This window comes from Choristoneura fumiferana, chromosome 20 (assembly GCF_025370935.1).
Source record: "Choristoneura fumiferana chromosome 20, NRCan_CFum_1, whole genome shotgun sequence".
Classification (NCBI taxonomy): Eukaryota; Metazoa; Arthropoda; class Insecta; order Lepidoptera; family Tortricidae; genus Choristoneura; species Choristoneura fumiferana.
In genome coordinates this window covers 12,292,157-12,317,849 of record NC_133491.1, presented here as the reverse complement: position 1 = coordinate 12,317,849, position 25,693 = coordinate 12,292,157, and the positions used below count along the sequence as shown (strand labels likewise).

The 25,693-nt window shown below is 36.4% G+C and overlaps 1 protein-coding gene across 1 annotated transcript in view; it reads right to left on the bottom strand.

Annotated features, from left to right (window-relative positions):
• cv-c (RhoGTPase activating protein) overlaps positions 1–19,533 on the bottom strand; it is a gene marked incomplete in the record, with an annotated part of 90,751 nt that extends 71,218 nt beyond the window's left edge. The window contains 2 exon segments of the mRNA XM_074103610.1: positions 10,411–10,482; positions 18,903–19,533. Of these exon segments, the coding sequence (XP_073959711.1) occupies positions 10,411–10,482; positions 18,903–18,939 (109 nt within the window).
• Positions 19,534–25,693: the final 6,160 nt, after the last annotated feature.

Sequence of the window (25,693 nt, the reverse complement as noted above, 5' to 3'; positions counted from 1 at the left end):
CGAAGTAATTCAATAGTGTGTGTGAATTGCCCAATTCGCACTGGGCCCGCGTGGGAAGTACGACCCAAGCCCTCTCATTCTGAGAGGTGGCCTTTGCCCAGCAGTGGGACGTACATGGGCTGGGATGATGATGATTAAATTTCAGAGAAATCACTAGTATAAATCAGAATGTATTACACTCATGTGATTCTTAAGCCGAGTTTAGACTTGCAAGAAAAGTCGTGCAAGCTGCATTACATTGCGAGGCCGTAAAGCCGTAAAGTTTGTAGTGGTCAATCGAGCGTCGCAATGTAATGCAACTTGCACGATTTTTGTTCCAAGTCTAAACTCGGCTTTATTCAGTAGACTTGCTTTTGCCTGATCCGTATTTACATCATATCGTCAACATAAATCTCACTGAAGATCTCACTAAATCGCTGACTGAAACGGCATCGCGGCAATAGGAAAAATGTTTTTTGTCGACGCTACATTTGATTTATTATATTCCGCCTTTGCCTTGTAGAGAAATAACTTGTTGATCTACCTATTGACGCATACAACTATCAGGAAACGCAAAATAGAAAAATTAGGTATAAAAAGTTGAAGTTACTGTATAGGTACTTGCCAGAAAGTAATTTTTCTCATAATAATAATAGTAAGTAATTATAACCATACTGATATTTTTCATCAAAAGTATAACCGTTATGTGTTATGTATTGTTATGTAGCCGCAATAAGAAGCACTGACTGTTTTTGCATGTTTTCAAAGAATTATTAGGTCTTGTCTTAAGAAAAGATATTGTCGTGATTCCTTTCGTTTGTTGTTTACTTTGTGCATAATATTTTCCTAATAAGTGTTCCTAGATATAAACTTAACTGGCTCTGATTTACCTGCATGTATAGTTACTAACTTTATGTAAGATTGTATTGCTGTTTGTTTTCCTCAATAAAGAAAAAAAAATGTATAAGTATAAGAGATCTATCTCACATTTTTATTCTAATCCTAAACCTTTTCTCAAATAAACACTAATCTTCTTCCAACACTTTAATGATTAATAACTCGGGCTATACAATAACCAGTGTATCCAGCTGACCTAAATGGGTTCCACAAAGCGCCTGCCCATTCAGCCGTGTGTTCGATTAACTTTGCAAATGGCTGGATATTCTTGTATCAACATCAACAGGTTCAACTGATTCATTGACGAGTTTACCTAGTGATTGGGTGAATGGGATTTGCTTTAAATATAATGACCCGGATAACTCACGTCTTAAATCGAATTTAGCTCGACATGTTTCGGACTAATCCGTAGCCCTTCGTCTTCGGAGCAACGCGACTCAGCGGCTGCTGCAACACGAGCACGAGCACTCAATAAACTCGATTTAAGACGTGAGTTATCCGGGTCATTATATTTAATATGAGTGAGTCTCACGGTAGTTTCAGGATTTGCTTTACAATTACGAATCGTACTACTTTGTAGTGACAGAGCGATCTATTGAATGAGGGCTATCGCGTATGAATTCGCCACCAGTGGCGCTAGTGTAGCGTGAGGTCTCCGAAATGTCAAATCTCATAGTTTTTGGGTGAGCTACGCGGGTTAATTTATAATTAGAATAATTTTGTGAATATTTTGCAATATCTGAAATTAATTATGGCAAATATGCGTTCCGGGGCAATGAATGTCTGTGTTTTGAGACAGTTTTGTCTTTCGGAAACCTTTGTCCTCCCTTTTTTCCGAACAAAAAGGAGACTATGCAACACTGTGGCATGCTCGATATTTTTATGGTACGGTTTTAAGGTGTATTAAATATGATTTTAATCTAAACTTTGTCTTCACGCCCGTAATAACAGACTTTGAAAGCCATACTTAAAAACCTCACGCAACAGTGCGCCATCTAGTGAGACAAAAAACGAAAGCCCTCATTAGTGTCAGTTATTAAAGAGCTAGAGCTAGAGCTAGAGTACGCCGTGGTGGCCTAGTGGTTTGACCTATCGCCTCTCAAGCAGAGGGTCGTGGGTTCAAACCGCGGCTCGCACCTCTGAGTTTTTCGAAATTCATGTGCGGAATTACATTTGAAATTTACCACGAGCTTTGCGGTGAAGGAAAACATCGTGAGTGCACGAACCTGCGAAGCGATCAATGGTGCGTGCGAAGTTCCCAATCCGCACTGGGCCCGCGTGGGAACTATGGCCCAAGTCCTCTTCTTCTGAGAGGAGGCCTGTGCCCAGCAGTGGGACGTATATAGGCTGGGATGATGGGGGGGATTAAAGAGCTTCGAGATATAATTCAAGTTATTGAATCAGGCGATATTTTGTATGGTTAGTAGCATTTAGGTACCACTGGTTGAGTTTAAAACGCGTTAGTGTAGTGTGGTGGACGTTATAGTCGGATTTGTGTGTGTTCTTACAGTGTGGAGGTGGAGGAGCTGTATGAACAAACATTTGCTGTATAGATAGCTATTCTAAGATCGTGGGTAAGCAAACAAACATTTTAATTAAATCTGTATTTTTATGTCTCGTAATAACTGGTGTTACTTTTCAGAGCAAGATACCGACTCTAGCATTGTCATCTTATTTAGATGTGTATACCAAATTTCAAGTTAATCCGATGAGTGGAAGTGAGTGAAATTTTCCTTGCAAGATTTGAACAGGGCAAATTAAGCAAAAGCTTGCTTGCTTCCTCTTTTAGTAGGTATATATACTTTTTAAGCCAAAAAACCATAGCAAAATGTAATTTCATGTATTGTTTCTATTCATCTTTGACTCAAAAGTATCGTAAGTACCTACGAGCACTTAGTAGTTTCAAAACTTGGCTTGTGGCGAAAATATTAATGAAACCAATAGACAAAGAGATTGTAAAACCCACGTGGCGTAGTTTAAAAAAGGGTGGGTACTTGGAGTAAAATTGGAACACCGCTACTTCAATTTTATACGGAAATTTTATAAGGAACTCCCTGCTAAATGCGCTTTGAGCGAATTCCTTTCAAAAATATGTCCTCCGAAATGATATTTTATCGACTTCTACGCTATGAAAAATGGCTAACTCAGATCTACTTGAGGTTTTACGATCCCCACCACTTAAGGGGGGGCTCTCGAGGAGCATGTTTATACGCCGTTGCCTTTTTGCTAAGGTTATTTTACTGGACATCTTTAGTTCAACCAAAATGATAGTAAGTATATTGGGTTTGAGAGCATTGTCTATTGAGTTTAGCTTGACATGTTTCAGGTTCAGGATTTATTTTATTAAATATAAGCGAAGTTTAATCTTTAAAATAGACTTTTGGTTCGACGTTAAAAGGTACATTTATGAATTAATGATATTACTCGTGAAATTATTTTTTGCACAAGAGCACCCGGTAACTAGAAAAAAGTATTCTTCACAGCCTGTTCATAATATCAGGATTCCTTTGATATATTTCAAATCGATCATTTCTTAGAACAAGAGTGCCAAGCTATTGAATTCTTCGAAAGAGATAATTGAATCAGATGTACTAAGCATCTGGTGCCGTAGCCTTGGTGTTTCCGCTTAAAATCGTTCGCATATCTGCAAGTTAAAAGATGCTAGCGGAAAGAAATCAACGGGTTGGGTTGACTCCTGGGTAACGTAAAAGTTAGTTTTTTTTTTTTTTATCAGTCAGTTACATTATCAAAATATATTCGACACGTATTTTGTCTTTTGTCAGTCAAACAAAAAATTACAAAGATGAAGTGCGTTTAAGTTCGGGAGGGGGGGCCCATGACGTCACTCTTTGGTGATAAAAAAAATTTAAAACTCACAATTTGGCGCCAAAAACGCGCCATTTTGATTTTTCAAGGATTTCATGTACCTACCCAGTGTTACTCGCGTCATCAAGACGAATCCAATGACGTTTCATTTATCAAAATCGGTTCAGCCGTTGAGTAGTTACGAGAGGCTATAGAAATAGACATACATACATACGGGTCAAACACATATACCTCCTTCTTCGCAGTCGTGTAAAAAGTGTACGTATTGAGTGTGAGTGACCCAAGCTCTCTTATTCTGAGAGGAGGCCTGTGCGCAGGATTGGGACTTATAAAGCTGGTATGATGATGACGATGATGACTTTTTAGGTGTAGTTAATAACAATGTATCACGCGCGTGTGTATTCCGCAAAAGTTCTTACTTCAATATCGCTTAGCTAATGACCTAACCATCTGGTTTGGATTACGAGCCGACAGGAATAAGGAGTCATTGTTGATCGTGTTATTGGTTCATGAGGTCACTTAATGAGCACAATATCACTATATACAAGTTATAATAAGAATTTACGGTAAGATTTTGGTATTAGGCTCACACAAACTGCTTTAATTTTCACGCTGTGACAATACAAAAATAGTAATTACCAATAAGAGAAAAATTGTATAATATAATTCTGGTACTAATGTACTTTTTTTTTTCAACTGAGCTGAACAAAAGTTTATTGCTTTACATCTTCGCAGTAAATAATTCAAATACATAATTTAAATACTAGCTTTTGCACGCCGCTCCGCCCGCGTGGTATTCGGTTATCGCGCGCTGTTCGGTCAGGAACTGTGCATTTTTCCGGGATAAAAAGTAGCCTATGTCACTCTCGGGCCCATAAACTATCTCTATGCCAAAAATCACGTCGATCCGTAGCACCGTGCCGTTACGGCGTGAAAGACGGACAAACACACAAACACACTTTCGCATATATAATATTAGTATGGATGAGTCTGTAATGAAAAAAAATGATTTAAAATAATAATAATTTCCTTAATTTATTGCCAAATTAGCATACCCATATGTATGAAATTTCGTTTTGAATAAAATTTTAAAAAACCTATGCATATTTTCACGCTTCGTCTTTGAATATTTTTTAAAAACACCTTTATGACTCGTTCGAGGGAACTAGGTCAGGGTAATTTGGTAACTCCCGAAAAATGGGGTGTCGCGTTGCAATTATTATGCCGTGAATATTTTCCAGTCTTCATTCGTCTTCATTAATAAAAATAATATTTTTACCCCGAAAAATGCGACAGGAAACATTAAAAATGCAAAACATTATGTCTTTCGCATAATTTGATAAATACGTACCTGTATTTTCCAATACCACATTCATACTGGCAACAAACACTGAACTGTCTCTCACAAAAAAGTTAAACGATACTAGGTTTTTTTTATCACCCAAATCACAAAATTAGGACTGGCCACTACCGCACACCAAACCGAAATGGACTGATACCTGAGCTAATCAGAGCAAAGAAAAAAATATTTTGACATATACGCTCAGTTTGCCTGTCAAAACGACCGACCCCCTACCGCCCTCTGTATTTAACAAAACACTCCCTACATTCACACTAAAACTTCATCAAAAGTAGACTTAAACTTCGTTCATAGAGTTCCATTCCGATCCGCAGTTGTTTTTTGTCAAAATGGAATTAAAATTTAGTGAACTTGAAATTATGCGCACCGTTGACTTCTAACTTTATGGCAAGGGCAATACAGCTGCGTTTTCTACAGAATGTTGTAAAATGAGGAATTTAGACATTTAAACAGAAATGTTTACCTGGACCCGAGATAAGGCTAATCGGTTATGTTTTGTTTGGTCACAAAATGACGTTAACGATCGTTCCGTGGTCTTTTGTTGATAGCCACTTTCACTTAACTTTTGACGTCATTTTTTTAAGTCTACGTGACGGCACACATGATACCCAACTGTCCGACTCCGATTTGATTTATTTTGATATATGTTATAGAGTAGTCTAAAATAACGGACACGTATTTTTTTTAGCTGCCCAAACTCAACTTGTTTGGAGAAAATGTCCTTCAAAGTACTGAAAATTTACCAAACCTTCTAATTTCTGTTGTGAGATTTGTTCAAGAAAATTGATAATTAATAACTGGTTTCGTTTTTTAGATAAATTGACATGCATACTTAGGTTAGGTTAGGTTAGAATTGCGACAAGGCGCGAAGCGCCATAACTGCGCGAAATAGGAGCTCCGCGAAGCGGAGCTCCGTCGACCTTGTGTCACATTGCTGAAAATCAATCAGTAAATACTGTTTTAGGCCAATCTAAACTACATACGGTATAGTAATCGGAATTCGTATTTTTGATATTTCGGATTATTACTGAGTCGGACTTCTTATTGTTCGGTTTATTAAAATTCGGAATTTTGAAAATCGTAATTTTAAACATTAGGTATTTTTAATTTTCGGATTTATTAAAATCAGAGTTATGAAGAATCGGAATAGTCATATTAGGAGTTTTAAAACATTCGGAATTATAAAAATCGGTATTTTGAAGTTCTTGATTCCGACTTTCGGAATTTCGTTTTTCGTATTTATGTAGTGTACCCAAAAAAAATACGTGTCCGCTTTTTTAGACTACTCTATAACATATATCAAAATAAATCAAATCGGAGTCGGACAGTTGGGTACCCTTCCTTGTAGGTAATGAACTTTTTAAATTCTAAACAAAAAAAATATCTCAATGATTTTATGATGGCTATTGAACATCCAGTGAAGTAGAAACTATTGCAATGTTCTATTGCCACTCAACGGGGAACCCTAAGAACTCTGAAATCCTTGTTAAGGACAATTTTTTATTAGGGGTTTTAGGGTTACTTTGAATTTACATACAGTCAAAGAAACTTTGAACTTTTGTGCTACTAATGTCATGTTGACATCCCCTACATCTGTCAAAGAAATCATAATGCAAATTTATTATGAAAAGGTTCCGCTCTGGTACGCGATTCAGCTTCCTCGGCTGGACTAATTACTATTTCATTTGTTTTATTCGCACATAATTTGAAACGAGTTAGAACCTTGTGTGGTGTTTCTGTAGTTGGAATTATGCGACATACTCCTGTATTTTGATATATGTGATCTCTTACAATTAGGACATCCACTTGCTCGTTTGCCACCCAGACGGTTAAAAAATCCATATATGCGAGAGTGTGTGAGTTTGTGTGTATGTTTGTCCGTTTTTCACGTCCAAACGGAGAGGCAGATCGACGTGATTTTTGGCATAGACATAGTTTATGAACCCGAGAGCGACACAGGCTCGAGGGAACAGCGCGCAATGACCGAATTCCACGCGGGCGAAGCCGCGAGCAAAAGCTATTTATTTATTTGACTGGATGGCAAACGAGCAAGTTGGTCTCCTGATGGTAAGAGATCACCACCGCCCATAAACATCTGCAACACCAGGGGTATTGCAGATGCGTTGCCAACCTAGAGGCCTAAGATGGGATACCTCAAGTGCCAGTAATTTCACCGGCTGTCTTACACTCCACGCCGAAACACAACAGTGCAAGCACTGCTGCTTCACGGCAGGATTAGCGAGCAAGATGGTGGTAGCAATCCGGGCGGATCTTGCACAAGGTCCTACCACCTGCAGCTGGTAAATAAATAAAAATAAAATAAAATAAATAAATGGAGTAGACAAGTTTACTGCATGAAAACATATGCATCTTAAACATAGCTGTATCGCAAGTGTGGTAGCAGAATAGCACAGAAAAAACCAGGAAGCAAATAATACGGATCGTGTTAACATTTTTTCACTATCCTAAAGCTATATCTTATCTAATAGATAAAGCTGAGGATTTCTAAAACTGTGCGTCACGAGGATTTAAAGTGTCTACAAGGCCTGTACACATTGTAGTAAAGATATCTAACTGTGATATAATTAGTGAGATTATTTTGTTTTGGTGACCTTGACGTAAGAGTTTGATTTTCCCTTAACCTGTCGTATGTTTAGGCGCTGATCAGTGCCAAATTTAAGGCTATCTTACTTTTTTTTAATCAGCATTAAAACAGATGGGACTAGAATTCAGTACTTTTTTTAGTATTTGGATACGAGGGGATATTAAATAATATTAAAGAATAAAAAAACTTGCACGTTTATACGATATAATTCTCTATACACATTTTATATTACGTTCATGTATTATTTCTCAATGCACATATTTTATCCAAAATCGAATAGTGTTCAACGAATAAAAGATTTACGTTGGAAAAAAATAAAAAGTGACGGAGCCTAGTGCTATTAAAGGATAATTTACTTTATATTGTCATCGTAGAAGAAGGAAATAGTATGGATATGCCACTATTTTGGGTAGATGTTAATTTTATTATATGCGTTTAGAATGGCTTTTGACAGGTATAATTAGGCAGGTATAGACGTGTATTTTGTTACAAAGCTTTAAACTTAGTTTAATCGAAACGTCGGGGTAGTTTTAACAATACAGTTCGTAATTAAGTCCCGAGAAATATTAATTATGAGGGAGAATTATGAAAGTTTACACAAAAAAAGTTTACTTACAAATATTTAAATTACCGTAACCACCATGTGTCAACCACCACCTATTTACACGTATGTAACCACTTTTCATACATTTTGACTCAAAAAAACTCACTATAATAGTAGTAACTGTATCTGATGCTGACACATTGACACAATTGTACTTATTAGACTTAGATTTTGCATGGAATCTTTTGTAATGTTTTCTGTGGCAAGAAATGTTTTCTTTCGTTGTTTATATAAATTTAGCAATTTATCCAAAACGTCTAAAATCAAAGTGGGTATATCCATAAGACATCATCTTCAATAATGTAAGAATAGCGGTCAATTGAATGGGATTCGGTCTCATCCCTATTGCTGAGCCTCGGTACAGGATGTTTACACAAATTAAAGTGAATTTTATGACATAAAAATTGACGCAACCGAATGCTCGATGTGATTTTGAACGCACATTGCGTTACATTGGATGACAGCATGTTAAAAGACAGAGAGGAATAATAAAAAAAGAACTCAAAGTTAAAAATAGAGCATAGTAGAATAATAATAATAATTTTACTTTACTTTACTAACTTCTAATAACTAACAGCTAAACGGTTCAACTCACGATTGCAAGTGGGGAACGGTTCGATTAGCTTCGGTACTTTCAGAAGACCTTTTTCAACAGCGAATCTATCGTGTTAGATTTTTAGTCATTACAAATCCTGCCTCAAGATAGCTTAAATGATTCACTGCTTCTACTCAGCCCCAAGAAAATGTATGTAGTAGAGATTGCCTAATGTGAATCTCATACATATATCCACTGCAGTAGCTATCTTTGTCTCTGTGAACTTTCAATGTTTTTAAGTTCGTATGTCAAAGGCGGATTCTTAAAGAAATATTCGCATTAAATCATACTACTTTTAAACTGCTACATTTTCCAATTAAGAAAAGAGTAAGAGTTCTGTAAGAAATTCACCCATAATTTTAACGGTGTTACAAATTTGAAACCACCTGTACATAATATGACAAACCGCACATTCTATGGGGTAAGTATGATTAATAGATTTGCTGGAAAGTCTCAGCTGTAAGAGACCTGTCCTTTTATTAGCATATTTCTTGGTAACCTCAATAGGATATTGATGTAGAAAAGAAAGGCGTATAATCAGTCAATCTAATAGGATATTTTCAAGTATCTTTTAACCAGCTTAATTCCCCTTTTGTGATGAATCCCTAAGAGTGTCATATAACCCAAAGAGTAAGTAGGCTTTACTAGTAAGTTTATATTTTATTTTTGACGACTGGATATCCCAGTGGTTAGAGAACCTGACTGTTAAGCTTGAGGTCCTGGGTTCAATTCCCGGTCGTGGAAGACATTTGTACGAAAAATGTATGACATTGTTCTTGTTTTTGTTGTTGTTCTGTTATTTGTATTGAAATATATGGTATTTGTATGTTATTTTTATGTTTTATCTCGAGTTTTGGGTATTTAATATCTACGCAATTAAGTATGTATCTATCTTTTTGTATTGCCTAGAACCTATAACATAAGCTTTGCTTACTTTGGGACTAGGTCAATTAATGCCAAGTGTCCCATGATATTTCAGTCCCTGAAGAGGCGCAGAATCCAGTTTGCGTTCCATTGCATAACATCAACCGTAAACCCTGGGTAATGTTTTGATTCCACTACACCTTAGGTACCGAGCTTCAGGACCGAAAGAAAAACGAGTTGATCAGACAGAAGACTAAAGTGAATGACGTAATAACAGAAATAGAACGCAGAAAGTGGAGATGGGCAGGACATATTGCTAGAATGGACCACAGTCGTTGGGCGAGGAGAGTCCTGGAGTGGAGACCCCGTGCTAACACCCGCGGTAGAGGATGACCACCAAAAGATGGACAGACGATATGCGACTCGCAGTGGATAGGCAAGACTGGAAAAGTAGAGAGGAGGCCCATGTCCGAAGACGCGCTAAAAGGGCTGCAATAGATAGATAGATTGACACCTTAGGTTATGACGTGCACTGAGTAGAAAGCAGGGTAGGTAGCGCTAGTGCTCATGGCGCGCTGCTGCGGCACAAACTACCAACTGCCTACCCCGGGATCGACCCAATGCCTAGGTTGGCATGAATATTGTTCACTAGTTTTCTCATAAATCGCAAAGTTTCTTACCTTCGTACATCTGGGCGTACTGAGGGAAACCAGCCGCTCGCAGCCATTTGCAAGCCTCCGCTGCTTCAATCTCTGTAACAATTACAAAGAATAAATTAGCTAAGGCTCAAAACATTCAGAACCTTGTCACAATGATAGTCAAAGTGAGTAAACTGAATAAGAACTAAACATCTGCGTGACTCATTTAAATTTAAACCATGAAAGCCTACAACGTTACTCCTAAAGTAGGCTAATCACATTATAGGTACTTGACCATTCTATATTGTCAATAAACCAAGAGAGAAAACGATCCAAAGTACCGCAAACACAATAAATAACACGCATTAAAGATTCAAAACAAATTAAATCAAATGACGATCATTACTCTAAAAATAAGGTAAACCGCTTACGCAAGCAAAAAACCTTGAAGGGCCGACCACAAACAATAGATAGAAACAAAATGCCTTTCTCCTAATAAATATTAGAATGCACCGGCCAATGTTATAGATCTACACACAGTTGCTGTTATTAATGAAGTTAAGAAGGCAGTGGATAGCCGGACGGGTCAAGACAATTTGGTTGTGTTAACTGCTTTAGCCACGGTGTAGGCCATAGGGCCAATCAGTGCTATTGTAGGGCTGACGTCTACAAATGTCTAAATAATGGAGAGAAAACCACTCTTAAAATAAAGCGGAAAACGCGGAGTGTGTATGAAAGTGCGATGGATACGCTTGTCGACGTTAATGTTAAGGCTGACTGCTCTATTGACATAAGGGTCTAAAAGCTATAAGAAGGTATAGTTGCCGCTCATGTTTAAGAAGGTTTTCTTCTTCTCTTAAGCTGCTACACTCGCAACAGAGTTATAGGGGTCGTTGAGGATAGCGAACCTGTTATAGCGAAAATAGTGTGATAATTTTATTTTGCCTCATACAACACAATGCGTCTTGGAATCATAATTGGTAATAGAGAGCGCTATTCAATGAAAAAGTTAAAAATTGTTAAATTCTGACTATTGATGAATTTAGTGGTTGCATTCACAATAAACCTAATTGTCCAGTTACAGATGTTAATAGAAAAGATTTAAGCAAACCTTTTTAATATAAACAAACGCATTAGCATAAACCGTCTAAAAAAGAGATAATTAATTCAATTATAAAGGGGCTTGTGATAAATCTTCCAGCTATCGATTGATAACATAATAAACTCGAAAAATGAGAAAGTGATTTGTGGTTTCAAATCAAAATTAATAGCTTGTTTAGTCCTAATTTTACACGCGATTAATTTAAACTACAAATGGTTGAACACGGTGACCTTTGACTGGAAAATTCGTTCCGCCATACGCAGAGACGTCGATTAAAATATATCAAATAATTAATGACAAATTTCCATAGGCAAATTTAAAGATGGAACGAGTTTACTATCTATTAAGGTTAATTGTCGTTTCTGCGTGGGACAATTAGTTACGAAAAGAATCATTAAATCATCAGATACATCTATATGAATATTCAGTGTTCTACTTTCTGCTCGCTGTGAATAATAAAGTTCTAAGAACAAATGCCAGATTGTTAACAGATGATGTTGTGCAGGATGGTTTCTTGTTATTTGATAGACATAAATCTTGTTAAATTTTTATAGAAATTAAGATAAAATCAGTGTTTTTTGTGTATGAGATAATTATTATACTTAGACGACATGATTAATGTCTATTGAAGAATATTTCTATAATTTTGTATAGTCCTCCTGATATTATAAATTATGGTGATAGTAGATAATATGTGAGCGTATCTGCGAATATTACTTGCTCAAGTTATATCCCGAAATCCCAACCACTCAGTTAATCTCTCGTATGCTACTTAGAAGCGGATCCGTACCAAATTCAAGGCTATCTTTTTGTATTTTTTTTAAATCAGCAGAATTTGTGCTTATGAAAACATAGATGAGACTAAGATTCAGCAGCGACCGATCGACCGTAAAAGTAACAAACAATTTGAAATTGAAATAAAAAATACAAAAAGATTTCAAAAAACCAATCTTAAGATTCAGCACTTTTTTTTAGTTCTGCATACGAGGGGTTAATGGAGACAAAATATTTTGCACAGATGTTCTTCATTCAAAATGAAAACAATAGGGTTTTCAGGTGCCATGAAGTTTTTCTAAACTGTTATGGGAATGTAAATGCTTGAAATTTCAGCCACCAGAGCTAAGGACTTTGGAGAAAAGCACCGTGAGTAAGAGCTAGTCAGAAATAAAAGTTTTATTATACCGTGTCTAGTTTCTTACATGCCTCTAGTTGTACAGTAAAAGATAGAGGTCACCGGTTCAGTTTAAGTGGCGAAGTGCAGTAATTTTTCACTCACACTTTGTATTGAGTTACTCAAATTGTTTAAGGTTCTATTTTGTCTTCACAACGCATTAAGCTTTGGAAGCTTTTATTTCAATGTTCGTATTTCAGTTACAGATGTATTGAATAATGTTTTGCCGTCGTAATTTATCGGAAAAGTTCGTATTTATCTTCCTATCGCAACTAGCTTTCTGGAGTTTACTAAAGCTAATTGAGAAAGCAATATAAAACGAAATTTTTCGACAAATTACGACATACATATTATGTAGTAAGTTGTGATTTTAAAATTTGCAAACCAAATTTGATATCCGTTAAAAAAGAATGTTAAAAAAAGATCCCTACTACGTTGTACATACATTTGTCCTCACATATTTTACACAAAACAACTAACTCACCCAACATCAACGGTACCCTAATACTAACCGTCTAGTTATCATCCAGAAGACATATTACCCGTTTACGGAACCCATGTTTTGATAGAGCAAGTGATTTAGATTACATCTCGGCTTTTATGTTATTTCGGTTATTTATTACGTGTAAAAGGGCCGTTAATTGGTTTCATCGGTTCTATTGAGCGTTGAATAGTTGATTTGAACCATTATTTAGTAGATAACGAGGTTAGGGAGCGTTTTGTTTCTTTAAAACCGACTTCAAAAACAGAATATTGAATATATTATGTACATGCAAGTTTGAATGTTTGGGCATTGTAAACAAGATGCAAATGAATTTTTGTTGGCATTGTAATAATTACCTTAAATTTGTTTCATGTTATCAAAATCATCTTATTTTATTTACGTAATTTTGAGGCCTTACTTTTTTCCATCTAGTAGGTATATGAAGTACCTAATCTTTTAAAATCAACTCAAAAGTAAAGTGCCTATTGTATGGCCTATGTCCAACAGTGGACGTCTTACGGCTGATATAATGTCACATCGCTCGCTGGCTAACCACATTGAAAGCTTAAAAAACTTAGTTCGCTTCAAAAATACTCAACATCCTTCTGAAAGATAAAATACGGTCATTCAAACATAACTTTACAAAAGAACTTATGCTATTATGGAATACTTATATACATCCACGTATGAACAACTCTTCTATCAAAACTTCATAAAGAGCTGTCTAACATAGTATTTGTTTAGAACCCCACGTTATGTAGACGACATGCTGCGTATGTGTATTGTTATCCCTTCAGAAGTTTGTTAGCTCAGGATTTTGCAGTTATATCACTTCTCTATCTCTAGTGAATGTATCCCTTGTTTCCCGTACATAACCATTTTACATGACAAGCACTCGTAGGGCCAAATTATTCCCTAAATTAATTTCGCAAATTCGGGATATCTTTATGACAATATAGTCGAAGCGTCCTAATTGAAACCAACCAGTTTTCTGGTTTCTGAGATTTTGCTTCTTTCCTTGTTTTCGAATTGGCAAAAACAAATATTATAATACTGTCTCTTAAAGTTAATCCACAAATGGTTGAGTTAGTTTGCCTAAACAGCCTTGTGAGGATTTTTTATCTGAATCTTTTCAAGGAACCAAACATTCGTCAACTTCTGCTAAGTACCAGTGTCATTTTTTCACACTGATATTCAGTTAAATGTGGTAAATCATTTGCTGAAAATTCTGAATTAATTAAAAAAAAACCTATTTTAGTATATCCATACACTTACATAGTAACTTAATTCAAACAGAGACAAAAAAAAACATATATTCTTCTTAAACAACGTTGCAATGTAAATAAGTTATATTCATATTAAAAGATTATCACTAACTTCATAATAATCCTATTGTCAGAGTCACTGATTAAACACATAAACAAAAAGGTGTGAAAAGCAAGTATAAGAGTTCTCGCACCTCTCTGTCAGTATTACATATGCATGTTTGACGTTTAATAGTTAAAATCATCAATGTAGATATACTATGACAGGACAAATAGTTACATGCGCGATGTGATGTAATCGGTCTACTTTTAAAAGATAATTTCTCCATGCGACGAAAAAGGTTATATGGTAATAAATGACTAAATTGATTTATTGTTTGTTTTATTAAGCTATTCTCCAGCTTCATTTCTGTATATCAATTATTTCTCAAATCCAAGTACTTTTTGAGATTTCAACCCCTAAAAAAGTTCCATGTGATATGAGCTCGAGTAGAAGTTATACATCTCGATAGAACTTTACACGCCGGTCGCCTCGCCCCGAGGGGCGCGTGCGGGGTTCTATCGTCAGTCGTCACCGGTCTTCGCGGGAGATGGCACGCTTTATTACTTTATGTTATTTTGGCACGTTTTCTTTGGTGTGGTTCTTTTATAATTTCATGTTAATTTTGTGGGGCTTGAATTTAACTCCTAATAAAACGAATCGTCGCTCGAGACGACTTATAAACTTGGCACTAGACCAACGAATCAACGAAGTACAAGTGAAATTAATGATTTAATTACAAATGGTCCAACAGAGGATAGTCATCATGGTTCAGAAAGACGTAATTAGCTATTTCTTCTATTTAAAAAATAATAGTGAGTGTGTTTTTATGTTTTTACGTTTTAAGTGCTTCTGCCGTTAGCTTCCGGAGTAAAAGGTAGCATATTACCTCTTAGAACTTTATTTATAGTAAATCAATATAAACCGGAAAAAAATATGCGTAACGTATTATGATCTTAGCAATAAAAGTTTTATATACATTTCACGATCAGAAAAGTTTTAATAAGCACGATGTATATAGTTATGTACCATTAATCGATGGAAACTAGATAGAATTTCAGAGTTGTAAGAGCACTTGTAACCATTTACGCCGAACAGACACGCGTTGTCGAGTTCACTTGTATATGTCACCTTCTTCTACGGAACTCATTTAAGTTAACACCGTTTACGTCTCAAATTTTATTTTCTATTATTTTTATGGAATAAAATATCATACATACATACATATACGTAACGCTTTATTCCCTGTATGGTAGGAAAAGACAATAGAGCGCCATACGCTTCTATTCTGACATAGTTCTCTCGCTTCATTCACATTCATCACTCCTCATACATGCTCGACGCTTTCGGGTACTTCTAACCTATATAGCCTCTCTTCAATATGCCGCCGATCTGGTCGGTGTACGTTTTACGAGGATAATATAATAAACTAATGCCCCAGTCATATCTTCTGCAAATGTAGAAACATCACACAGTACGGAATCATGTTTGTATGTATGTAACTCTTTATTGCACATAAAAATAAAAATACAATACACAGAGGGGAGAAAAAAGGCGAGCTATTGATCTAAGAGCGTGATGCGATGTAAAATCTAGGTAAAGAAAGTAGTGTCGCCGTTCAACCCGTCACTTTCTGTAGGCACATCGCCAATATTGGAACCATCGCCTACAAAGGAACTGACGCCTATAAATGAAATTTCTGATACCGAAACGGTTTAGTCTAACTCTAATTATGTCGCAAGTATCGTCTCGAACGCAGGCTCGATGACTTCCAGCCACCTTAACAAGCCGGGTTCCAAAAAGGCTTATAGTACCGTAGACCGCATACATACGCTGCGGCAAGTCATACAGAATACCGAGAGTATAACTTGCCACTATGTCTAGCGTTTGTGGATTACAAGAAAGCCTTTAATTCGGTCGAAACGCGAGCGGTGCTTGAGTTTCTACAGCGATACGTTGACTATTTGGTATATCGAAGTGTTAAAGTGTTTGTATAACAACGCCACTATGTCGGTCCGAGTACACGAACAGAATTCGAATGCGATTCCTTTGAAAACAGGCGTAAGATACGTAGATGTCATATCTCTGAAACTGTTTACTGCCGCTTTCTAAGACGCCTTCAAGCTTCTGGAATGGAAAGGACTAGGCATTTCATCGGCGAATACATCACTCACCTTCGGTTTGCCGACGATATCGTGGTTATGGCAAAGTCGATGGAAGAACTCAGTACGCTACTCGAAAACCTCAATCGAGTGTCAAGAACAGGTGCCTACTCCTATTTTGGTTGAGAATTCGGTTCTTGAAGTTGTTGACGCATATGTATACATAGGAAAAACCGTCAAATTAGGTAAGTTCAACTTCGAGAAGATTGACCAATCGTCGAATCCAACACAAATGGGCACCGTTTGGAAAACTCAGCAATGTCTTTTCGTTCAAAATTCCTCAGTGCCTTAAGACGAAAGTCTTTTTAAACCAATGTGTGTTGCCTGTGATGACAGTACATATGGATCGGAGACGTGGTGCTTCACTATAGCCCTTATAAATAGGCTCAGAGTTGCTCAGCGAGCTATGGACAGAGCTATGCTCGGGATTTCTCTACGAGATTGAATTAGAAATGAGGAGATATGTTGAAGAACAAGGGTCACCATTATCGACATGGTCAAACAAATTAGCTCGTTGAAGTCGTGGCAATAGGCAGGCCATATAGGATGGAGAACGTATGGCTGTTGGGGCCGAAAAGTTCCAACGAGATGGAAGGATGACCTAGTTAAAGCGGCGGGTTCGCGGTGGATGCAACTAGAGGCTATGGGGGAGGCCTATGTCCAAGAGTGGACATCCTGCGGATGTGATGATCACGATGATGATGAAATAACATTACTTTTAAAACTTTTTATATAATTTTCATGTGCGATCATAACAAACAAGCACAAGGAACAAGTGTCATATTGTGAGTACCTAATGGGCAATGTCGTTTGTAATAAGCATTAATTATTATTTATTTCGTCATTGCGAATAATCACGTACAGTCGAGTTCATAAAGATGTGAGCAAAATTTGATAAAAAATATCTGAACATGATTTTATTGCTAACGGCGTAGAAGATAGATAGATAGATAGTCACATGTTGATGAAAAAATTATCAAAATATCCGAGGAATAAAGTTTCATATGCCTATAGATCTCGGTTCACAAAGTCAAACTCCGACAAGATAGTTCTATTCTCTTAACACCGAATTTTTGGCTGTGCGTTCCCACGAAAACAGTTACATATTACTTTAAGACCCAGAATTCCTTGAAAGCCTTAACATTTAAAAAAGATTGCTACTAAAAAGTAATCCTGACAACTCTAGTAAAAACTATACTTAATTGCATTGACGAATTCCTATTACTTACAAAACTATAATCAAATTAAACTAAGCGAAAATTCAAATGCCCCTAGTGAAAAGTAACAATTTTGCAGAAGTGACTTTATTCGTCGGATGGGACGATTTTGTAGAACGGATGTCATTATGATAATATTGAGTTGAAAGATAACACATAATAATTATCTATCTGTAAATAAGTACGAGTATATAACGCCTCATAAACAAGGAACAAATGTTCCATACTATAGAATCTAGTGGCCAACTGTGCTACCTTTTCACAGAAAATGTCACAGCAACATCGCTTTTTTTAATAACGAAAATCAGAAGGAAGTACATACTTTGATAGACAAAAGACTAAATAAGGAAGCGAATATGCTTCTTTCATACAATTGAAATAAATAAATAAATGTAATGAGCCAATTGACTATATTGTCAGTTTTTGTGCCGTTCAGTTGTTATTTTATGTGTCTGTCATATAAATAGACTTTCTTTCTTCTCTTACTTTCTTGCTTGTATATGGTACTAGGTAACAGATAAATAGAATTATTTATAATTAAATAAATATTATAAAGCATCTAAAATTTGAGAATAAACATATGTATTTTCATACAGTTCTATCTAATACATGTCCTGACGAAATGGAACCCGGGACTGGTACTGGTAGCCTTTTATTTGTATGTATGTTTGTAAATTCTTTATTGTACAAAATAAGTAAACAAACACAATTGACAAACAATGAAATATATGTACAAAGGCGAACTTATAATTCATGCGAAAATAACTCTGTCTATGTGTTTGGCTATTACCTTATTTTGTAAGGAGATACTTTGAGAGCTTGGGCAGTATATAAGATAGTTTTATCCCGAATAATTTTGTAAATGCATAGTTCCCGCGGGACAGCTAGACGAGACACGAATTTGTCGCAGACGGATTCACGGGCAATTGTTAGAATATTTATAAATGTCGTCCAAATCATTGTAATTGGGCAACATGTCATTAAAGCTGCCTTCGTACGCACTTATTGTTGGTAAATATACTTAACTTAACCTGAAGCTAATTTGGCAACAAGCATGAATTGCTGAACTTAACCATACATTAATTAACAATACCTGTTATTTGCATAATGCTCAAATTTGGAACACTCATGGTTTACCGCCCACTGCACACAACACTTTCACGAAATATCGGTTAAAACAGATCATGGACTTAGCACCTTTTTCAAAACAAATTAACACATTTCCAACGAGCATTTTTCCATGTTACACAATTTACCGGTTCGATAATAAAAGAGTTATGGGTTTTATAGGCACGATACAAATTTACTTTCACTTTATAATTTTTATGGCAAAATTGATGGTTTTCTTTTGGCTTTCCGTGTTATGTAAAAAACTAGTTAGGGAGCTTTGAAAACAAATGTACATCAAGTTTCTAACCACAGTATAGAGTAGGAAGTAATTTTAGGAACACTTTTAGCAAACTGGTTTATATTAGATCGCAAATAAATTAGCACATTTTCTTCGAAATAACACAATCGTCTTTTGCTTATTCGAAATATATTCCAACTACGACCTCACTTTGTTTTTGACACAGCAAAGTGACTGCCTATTTTCCCACATAAAAAAACAGTAAACGTACGACGTTTTTAAAATTCACTCGCGCGCACTATATTTTGTTCGGAAAGATTTTCATTTCCAATTTATCACTAGTTTTAAAATTCGTGTAGAACTGTGCGCTCGCGCAGGCGGCACTGGAACGATTATCAGTTTTTTTATCAGAAACTAGTCACTTACATATTGTGTGTTCGTCAGCGATAGCAGAACTATGATTCAGAAGGAACTATTTTTGATACGGTACGTTTTTCCTTCAGTTTATGACGATCATAATACCTATGCAACTGATTTTCCCTCAGAATGAGTAATAAAAGGATTGATAATTTTACGCGGGCTAGATTGCCTATCTGTCTAAAAAGCTAGATCATTTTGCTGGCTAAGTCTTATTTTTGTACGGACTTTTCTTCAAAAAAGAGAGAATTTCACTTCAGAGTACACCTTAATTTAACTTAGCAGGAGAGATAAAAAAAGTTTTAAAGAGAATTTATATGTTTAGCCTAAGCTATTTGTGGCAGAACGGAAAATTCTACGGAATATTCTGGGACCAACGCAGAGAGAAGACGGCAGCTAGGGGGCGAGGAAGAATAAAATCGAAGACCTAGTGTCTGAGTCCAATGTTGGAGAGACCAATGCGGCCGGACTCCGGTGGTTTGAGTACGTGGAAAGATCGGGGGGAAAACGAACTGTGAAGGGAGCGTAGGTACTTGGAACGACCGACTACTTAGACATAGACCGGCTGGTCGGCTGGCAGGTACCGCTGGATGGACGAGGACCAGAGAGACCTTTTGGATCTCGGAGTCAAAGGCTGGTAAGAGCTGGCCCAAGATCGTAAAGCATGGCATAGTCTGGTGTTTGAGGCCAAGATCCACTTCAAGCCTCTGTGCTCAGATAGTAAGTTTAGCGTACGATTTATTGATGGCTTTTTATTCTTGACAGTGGTACCCGTGATTGACTCCTATCTCTATTACATTTGTTATATTTGGTGACCTACCATTTCACTGAGTTTAATTACGCAGATTTTCGTTTGGCAGACAACTATTGGCAGATTTTTCTTTTGGCCGAGCAACGTTTGGTATAATTTCGTTGCGCCTATTATTCGTTTCACCGAGTAGTCGGTAGGAAGAATAGCGATATGCAGATTTACGTTTAGTCGTTTGTTCGTTTCGTAATTAGTTCAGTTAACCGAACAACTGTTCGCTGAAACACGATAAGCAGAGTTATCACATGGTATCAAGATGTAGTTCTTTAGGTGCGACGACGAGCGTTAGCGAGGAGGAGTGTTAGGTAGAATTGCGACCAACAACGAACCAACGAGCCAAAACCGAACTGCTAGCGTCGCGACTTAGTTTGTTTTGACTTTAATATAAAATAATCCTAAATTCGAAAGCGAAAAGTTTGTCGAGCAAACGTTTAAAATGAGTAGTGTATAGTGATTAATGAGCTAAACGAATTTCTATTAATAGTTGTTCGGCTTACTGACTTATAGTCCAACTGAATAGTCTACTTGAGTTACGAGTTACGAAACGTTAGTCTGCGAAACAATACATCTGCGTACAAATTCATCGGCGTACCGTTACTCGGCGGAACGTGGTCCGTTATATTTATTGCCATATCCGTTTTTTCGTGTCTCTAGTTTCTTAAAGTTAAAATGACTTTGAGAATTAGTAAAATATTTTGAGCCCCTCTTATCAACGACTGTCATTTAATGTTATTACTTATATGTACATATTTGTACAGGGCGTTCACGTTAACTGCTTATTAGCGGCAATGAACCCTGGAACTATTATTGTTAAGGGTTATTTTACCGAATCAGAAATTCACTAAAAGGTTTTTGTTTTTATGTAATTTAATATCATTTTTCAGTTTAATCATGAACCAATTAAAATTAGACGACCAATCGACGAGATTTCTGGCATAGAGAAAGTTTATGGCCCCGAGAGTGACATAGGCTACTTTTTATCCCGGAAAAATGCACAGTTCCCGGGGGAACAGCGCGCGATAATCGAATACCACGCGGGCGGAGCCGCGGGCAAAAGCTAGTGAAAATATAAAAATACAGCCTATATTTAGTGAAGAAAAAAAATCGGTTGGAAATGTTTTTTTAAATCATAATTGAACTGCGTTCCAAATATTGCAATTTTCATAATATTATTTCTGATGCAGTAGTAGGTAGTATAAATTTGTTTAACTTCACTCCTAGCACTCCTTTCAGTGGAGACTTCTTCATCTAATTTTCATAATTTGCGTTTAAAATTTGCCGTAATTTTGGCAGTAATACTCATTCTCCATCTTTAACTTGAACGCGTAACAACATCTCAAATCTAGGAATTGCAATTCATCAATGGATACCCAGAAAAACAACTTAATTCAAAAAGCCTCAAGTGCGCGAGAAATGATGTTCGACTTTAGATTTTAATTTTAGTCTCATAAAATTCATATTACATTGACTGGGAAAAGTGGGAAAATTTATGTGTAGTGTGAAAAGATCCAGTGTTAAAGAACAGAACACGATACCAATCAATCATACGCAATTTGATTCATTTTCATGGAAGATATATTGGTACAGTCAACAGAACTATGCAGTAGGTACAGTCGCCATCATAAACATTGGAGCCGTCTAGGTGCTCAAAAGATTTTAATCAATTACTATAAGCTAATTATTTAATAATTATGTTTAATATAGTTGCTTTTGGACCGCTCTAAGAACTAGTATCTTTCCTTTTAGTTTAGGTTTAGATTTTATCGTCGCCACTTTAGTAAAAGCTCGTAAGTCAAAATCGACGATTTTTTTTTAGAGAACTTGACAAACATTATTTTAAAGGTCAATTGGGCTGACGTATTGATTTCAGATACGAGATTTTTTTCAAAGTTGTGACGTTATGAACCCCCTTTATGTGTTGCACAGATGTAGCTGTATTGGACGTGAGTGCGGATTAGCAAGGTTTTAGTTCAAAATGTACTGGTTAGTCGTGTGTTATCGACCGAACTTTATGAGTCAAGTATTGACTATCGGTTGCAATCTACGCTTAAGAAATCCAAGATCTGTTCTATGAATGAATGAGTCATAGCAGGTATACGTATTTAGTTCTGTCATTGAACTATGTTTAGATATATGATAACGAGATGATGTAACGCTATGTTGACAAATAACGGAGCAGATGTAGTGATGATAAAATATTTGTTGATATCTAGAGCGTATATTTTTGTTAAAACCGCAAATTTTAAGGGTAGTAAGTCAAGTCTCTATTAACATACTTTCGTATGTTTCATAAAAAACACGATTTTTCAAACAGGTAGGTTTTGCTATTAAAAATCAGTGAGCAAAATGGCATTTTGCTCACTCCGCGAGACAAAGTAACTTTTTAGTTTTTTTTTAATGCCGAGGACAGCGCTAAGTCTACTCACTTAATTCCAAATATTTGAAATTTACTTTGATCTGTCACATTCAATTCAACACGAAAAAAGCGAGAGATAGGATCAAATTGTGTTGATTATAATCTTAAATTGTATTAAGTTTATAGTATTAAAAATATATCAATAATAAAATTTATATTACTTGACAACGAAATATTTCCAAAGTGTCCCAATTTACCCGCTAGTATGCAACCTTTTTTTTAATAAAAGCGTTCCGTTTCCGTACACTACCTACCTCTTAGAGTTGGAATAAATATTTGTCAAATAGAATTAATTTGCAACTAATTAATTTATGTTTATACTATAGAAATCCAAATAAAATCATATCCCACTTGCTCGTTTGCCATCCAGTCGAATAAAATAAAATTTAAAGGTTTAATAACATTTATAATAAATTATACTGTACATAAATAGTTGTAATTTAATTGTTGAATAAATTATGTTTGTAGTTAATTAAATTATATTTTGTTTGTTTCTTTATCTTTTTAATACTACTATTAATTTAGATATTTTCCAATAAGTATTTTAATATCCGCATTATATCAATTCATAGTGTACAAAGTCCTCGTCGTAGCGTTGTGTGGGCACCCTACGGTCGTAAATCGTCAACGCCGATACTTCGCGGCATTAGTACAGCCAAGAGCCGTATTCCTGCGTAAAGTGTGGTTACATGAGTGGTGTTGTCCTTTTGGTGCTCCTTTTTTTTATGCAATACTTTTTTTTTACAAACGTTTATTAGTTTGCAAGTTGAATTCGACCGACTTCCAGTAGTCGGATTTACTTGTAATTTGGCATACTTATGTAAGTTGCGTGATAGTACAATAATCTGGTAGTGTCATCCTGGTGGTCCGGCCAAGATCGTCTCCGTAATGCGTTAATGGCATCCGACTTGAAAATTGGTATGCAAATGTAGTTTGGGTGACAATGCAAGTAAAGTCGACAAAAAGTACAGTCAGCAAAAAAAGGTTGTTCTAAAATGGAAATTTTGACCAAAAACTTAGTATATGATAGGGAGCTGTTCGATACAGCGCCATCTATAGTTCATCTGCTGAACTAGATAGCTTGCTAATTAATCAAAATGATCGATGCCCGTTGACATTCATGAACCTCATTAGTTACAAAATAAGACACAAAATGTGGTGGCGCTAGTATCACGCATCAATATAAATAAGGTTTTTAAGTTTGTTTGTCACTATTCCATTGCAATCGGCTTCAGAGTAAAAGGTCTAAAAAACCAACCGATCTCTCATTTCGGGCACCCAATTTTACAGGAGCACATCCATAACATAAGCTGAGTTACGGATCCGTTGGCTGCTGCGTTTGAGAAAGTTGTAGGTAGGCTCGATTTTAGAGTTCCGTACCCAAAGGGTGCCAACGGGACCCTATTACTGATTTAAAGATCCCTAAGTGGTGGTGGTAAGGAGCCACCTCCAACCGAAGCAAGTATGGCTATGGGGAGGCCTGTATCCAACAGTGAATGTCGAACGGCTGACATGATGATGATGAAAGAACTTGCTGCAAAGCACTGTATTTCAGTAGTATGTATGTATGTATGTAAACTCTTTATTGCACGTAAAAATAAAAATACAAATACACAGAGAGGAGAACAAAGGCGAGCTTATCCCTAAAAAGGGATGTCTTCCAGCTAACCTAGTTAGGAAAATACATTTGGTTATATAGAGGAGTAGTTATCGTATGACAGCTATAGACAGTAGACACATACTGCTTAACATGTACATAATTTTACAAAATTAATATTTAACACTTACCAATGTAACAACAGTAGGTAAGCTAATTTAGTCTTAGTTTCGTCATAATTCGGCTCGCCCATTTTGTTATTAAGCTTTATCAGAGCGTCCACGTCATTTCCTTTAAAATCACCGGTACAGATGGAATGAACAATATTTTTCCATCGACGTCGGATACGTTTATATTATCTTGCTCTCTCAATTAGCTTCAGTAAACTCCAGTAAGCTGGTTGAGAGAGCAAGATAAATACGAGCTTATCCGACAAGATACGATGGCAAAACATTATTCAGTACATTTGTAATTTTATTCCCAGTACCAAGTAGAATAAACCAAACGCAGAAGTTTATTTGGGCTTTTACGAATTGCCAGATGTTTGTATGTTTGAATTAGGTCGGATACATCCTGGGTGTGTATGAGTGTATGTGTATTATAAGTTACATTGTGCGGAAAGGTCGGAAGGAGGTTAATGGGGTCGCGACAAGGTAGCTTTGGAAGGATGTTTTCGAGTAGCAAAATATGACGGTCGTACGCATGAGATATCGGGTGTTTGTCGGTGGTGACGATTGCTTCCCATTATCCTGTATACGTCACACTGTAGAGCACAGGCTTCCTCTCAGAATCAGAGGGCTTGGATGAAGATTCCACGCGGGCCCAGTGCGCATACGGAACTTCACAACACACAATTGGATTTCTTCGCAGATACATAATTGCTAGGTACAGATTTCCTTACGATTTTTCCTTTGCGAATAGCTTATAAATGCAAAAATTCGTGTGTCCGGGCGTGTATGTGTGTGTTTGTTTGGTACTCTTTTACTATAAAACGGATGAACCTGATCTGGACCTTTGAAATAACACACACCTGTCCCGTCCTGTCAAATCTTGCAAGTTAAATTCGACCAACTTCCAGTAGAAATTTGGCATACTCTTTTTTTTATTCGACTGGATGGCAAACAAGCAAGTGAGTCTCCTGATGGTAAGAGATCACCACCGTCCATAAACACAATAATCTAATAATAATCTGGTAGTGACATCCTGGTAGTTTGGCCAGGATCATCTCCACAGGACGAAACTCTTCAACGCCATTAAGACATCGACTTGAAATTTGGTATGAAAATGTAGTTTGGATG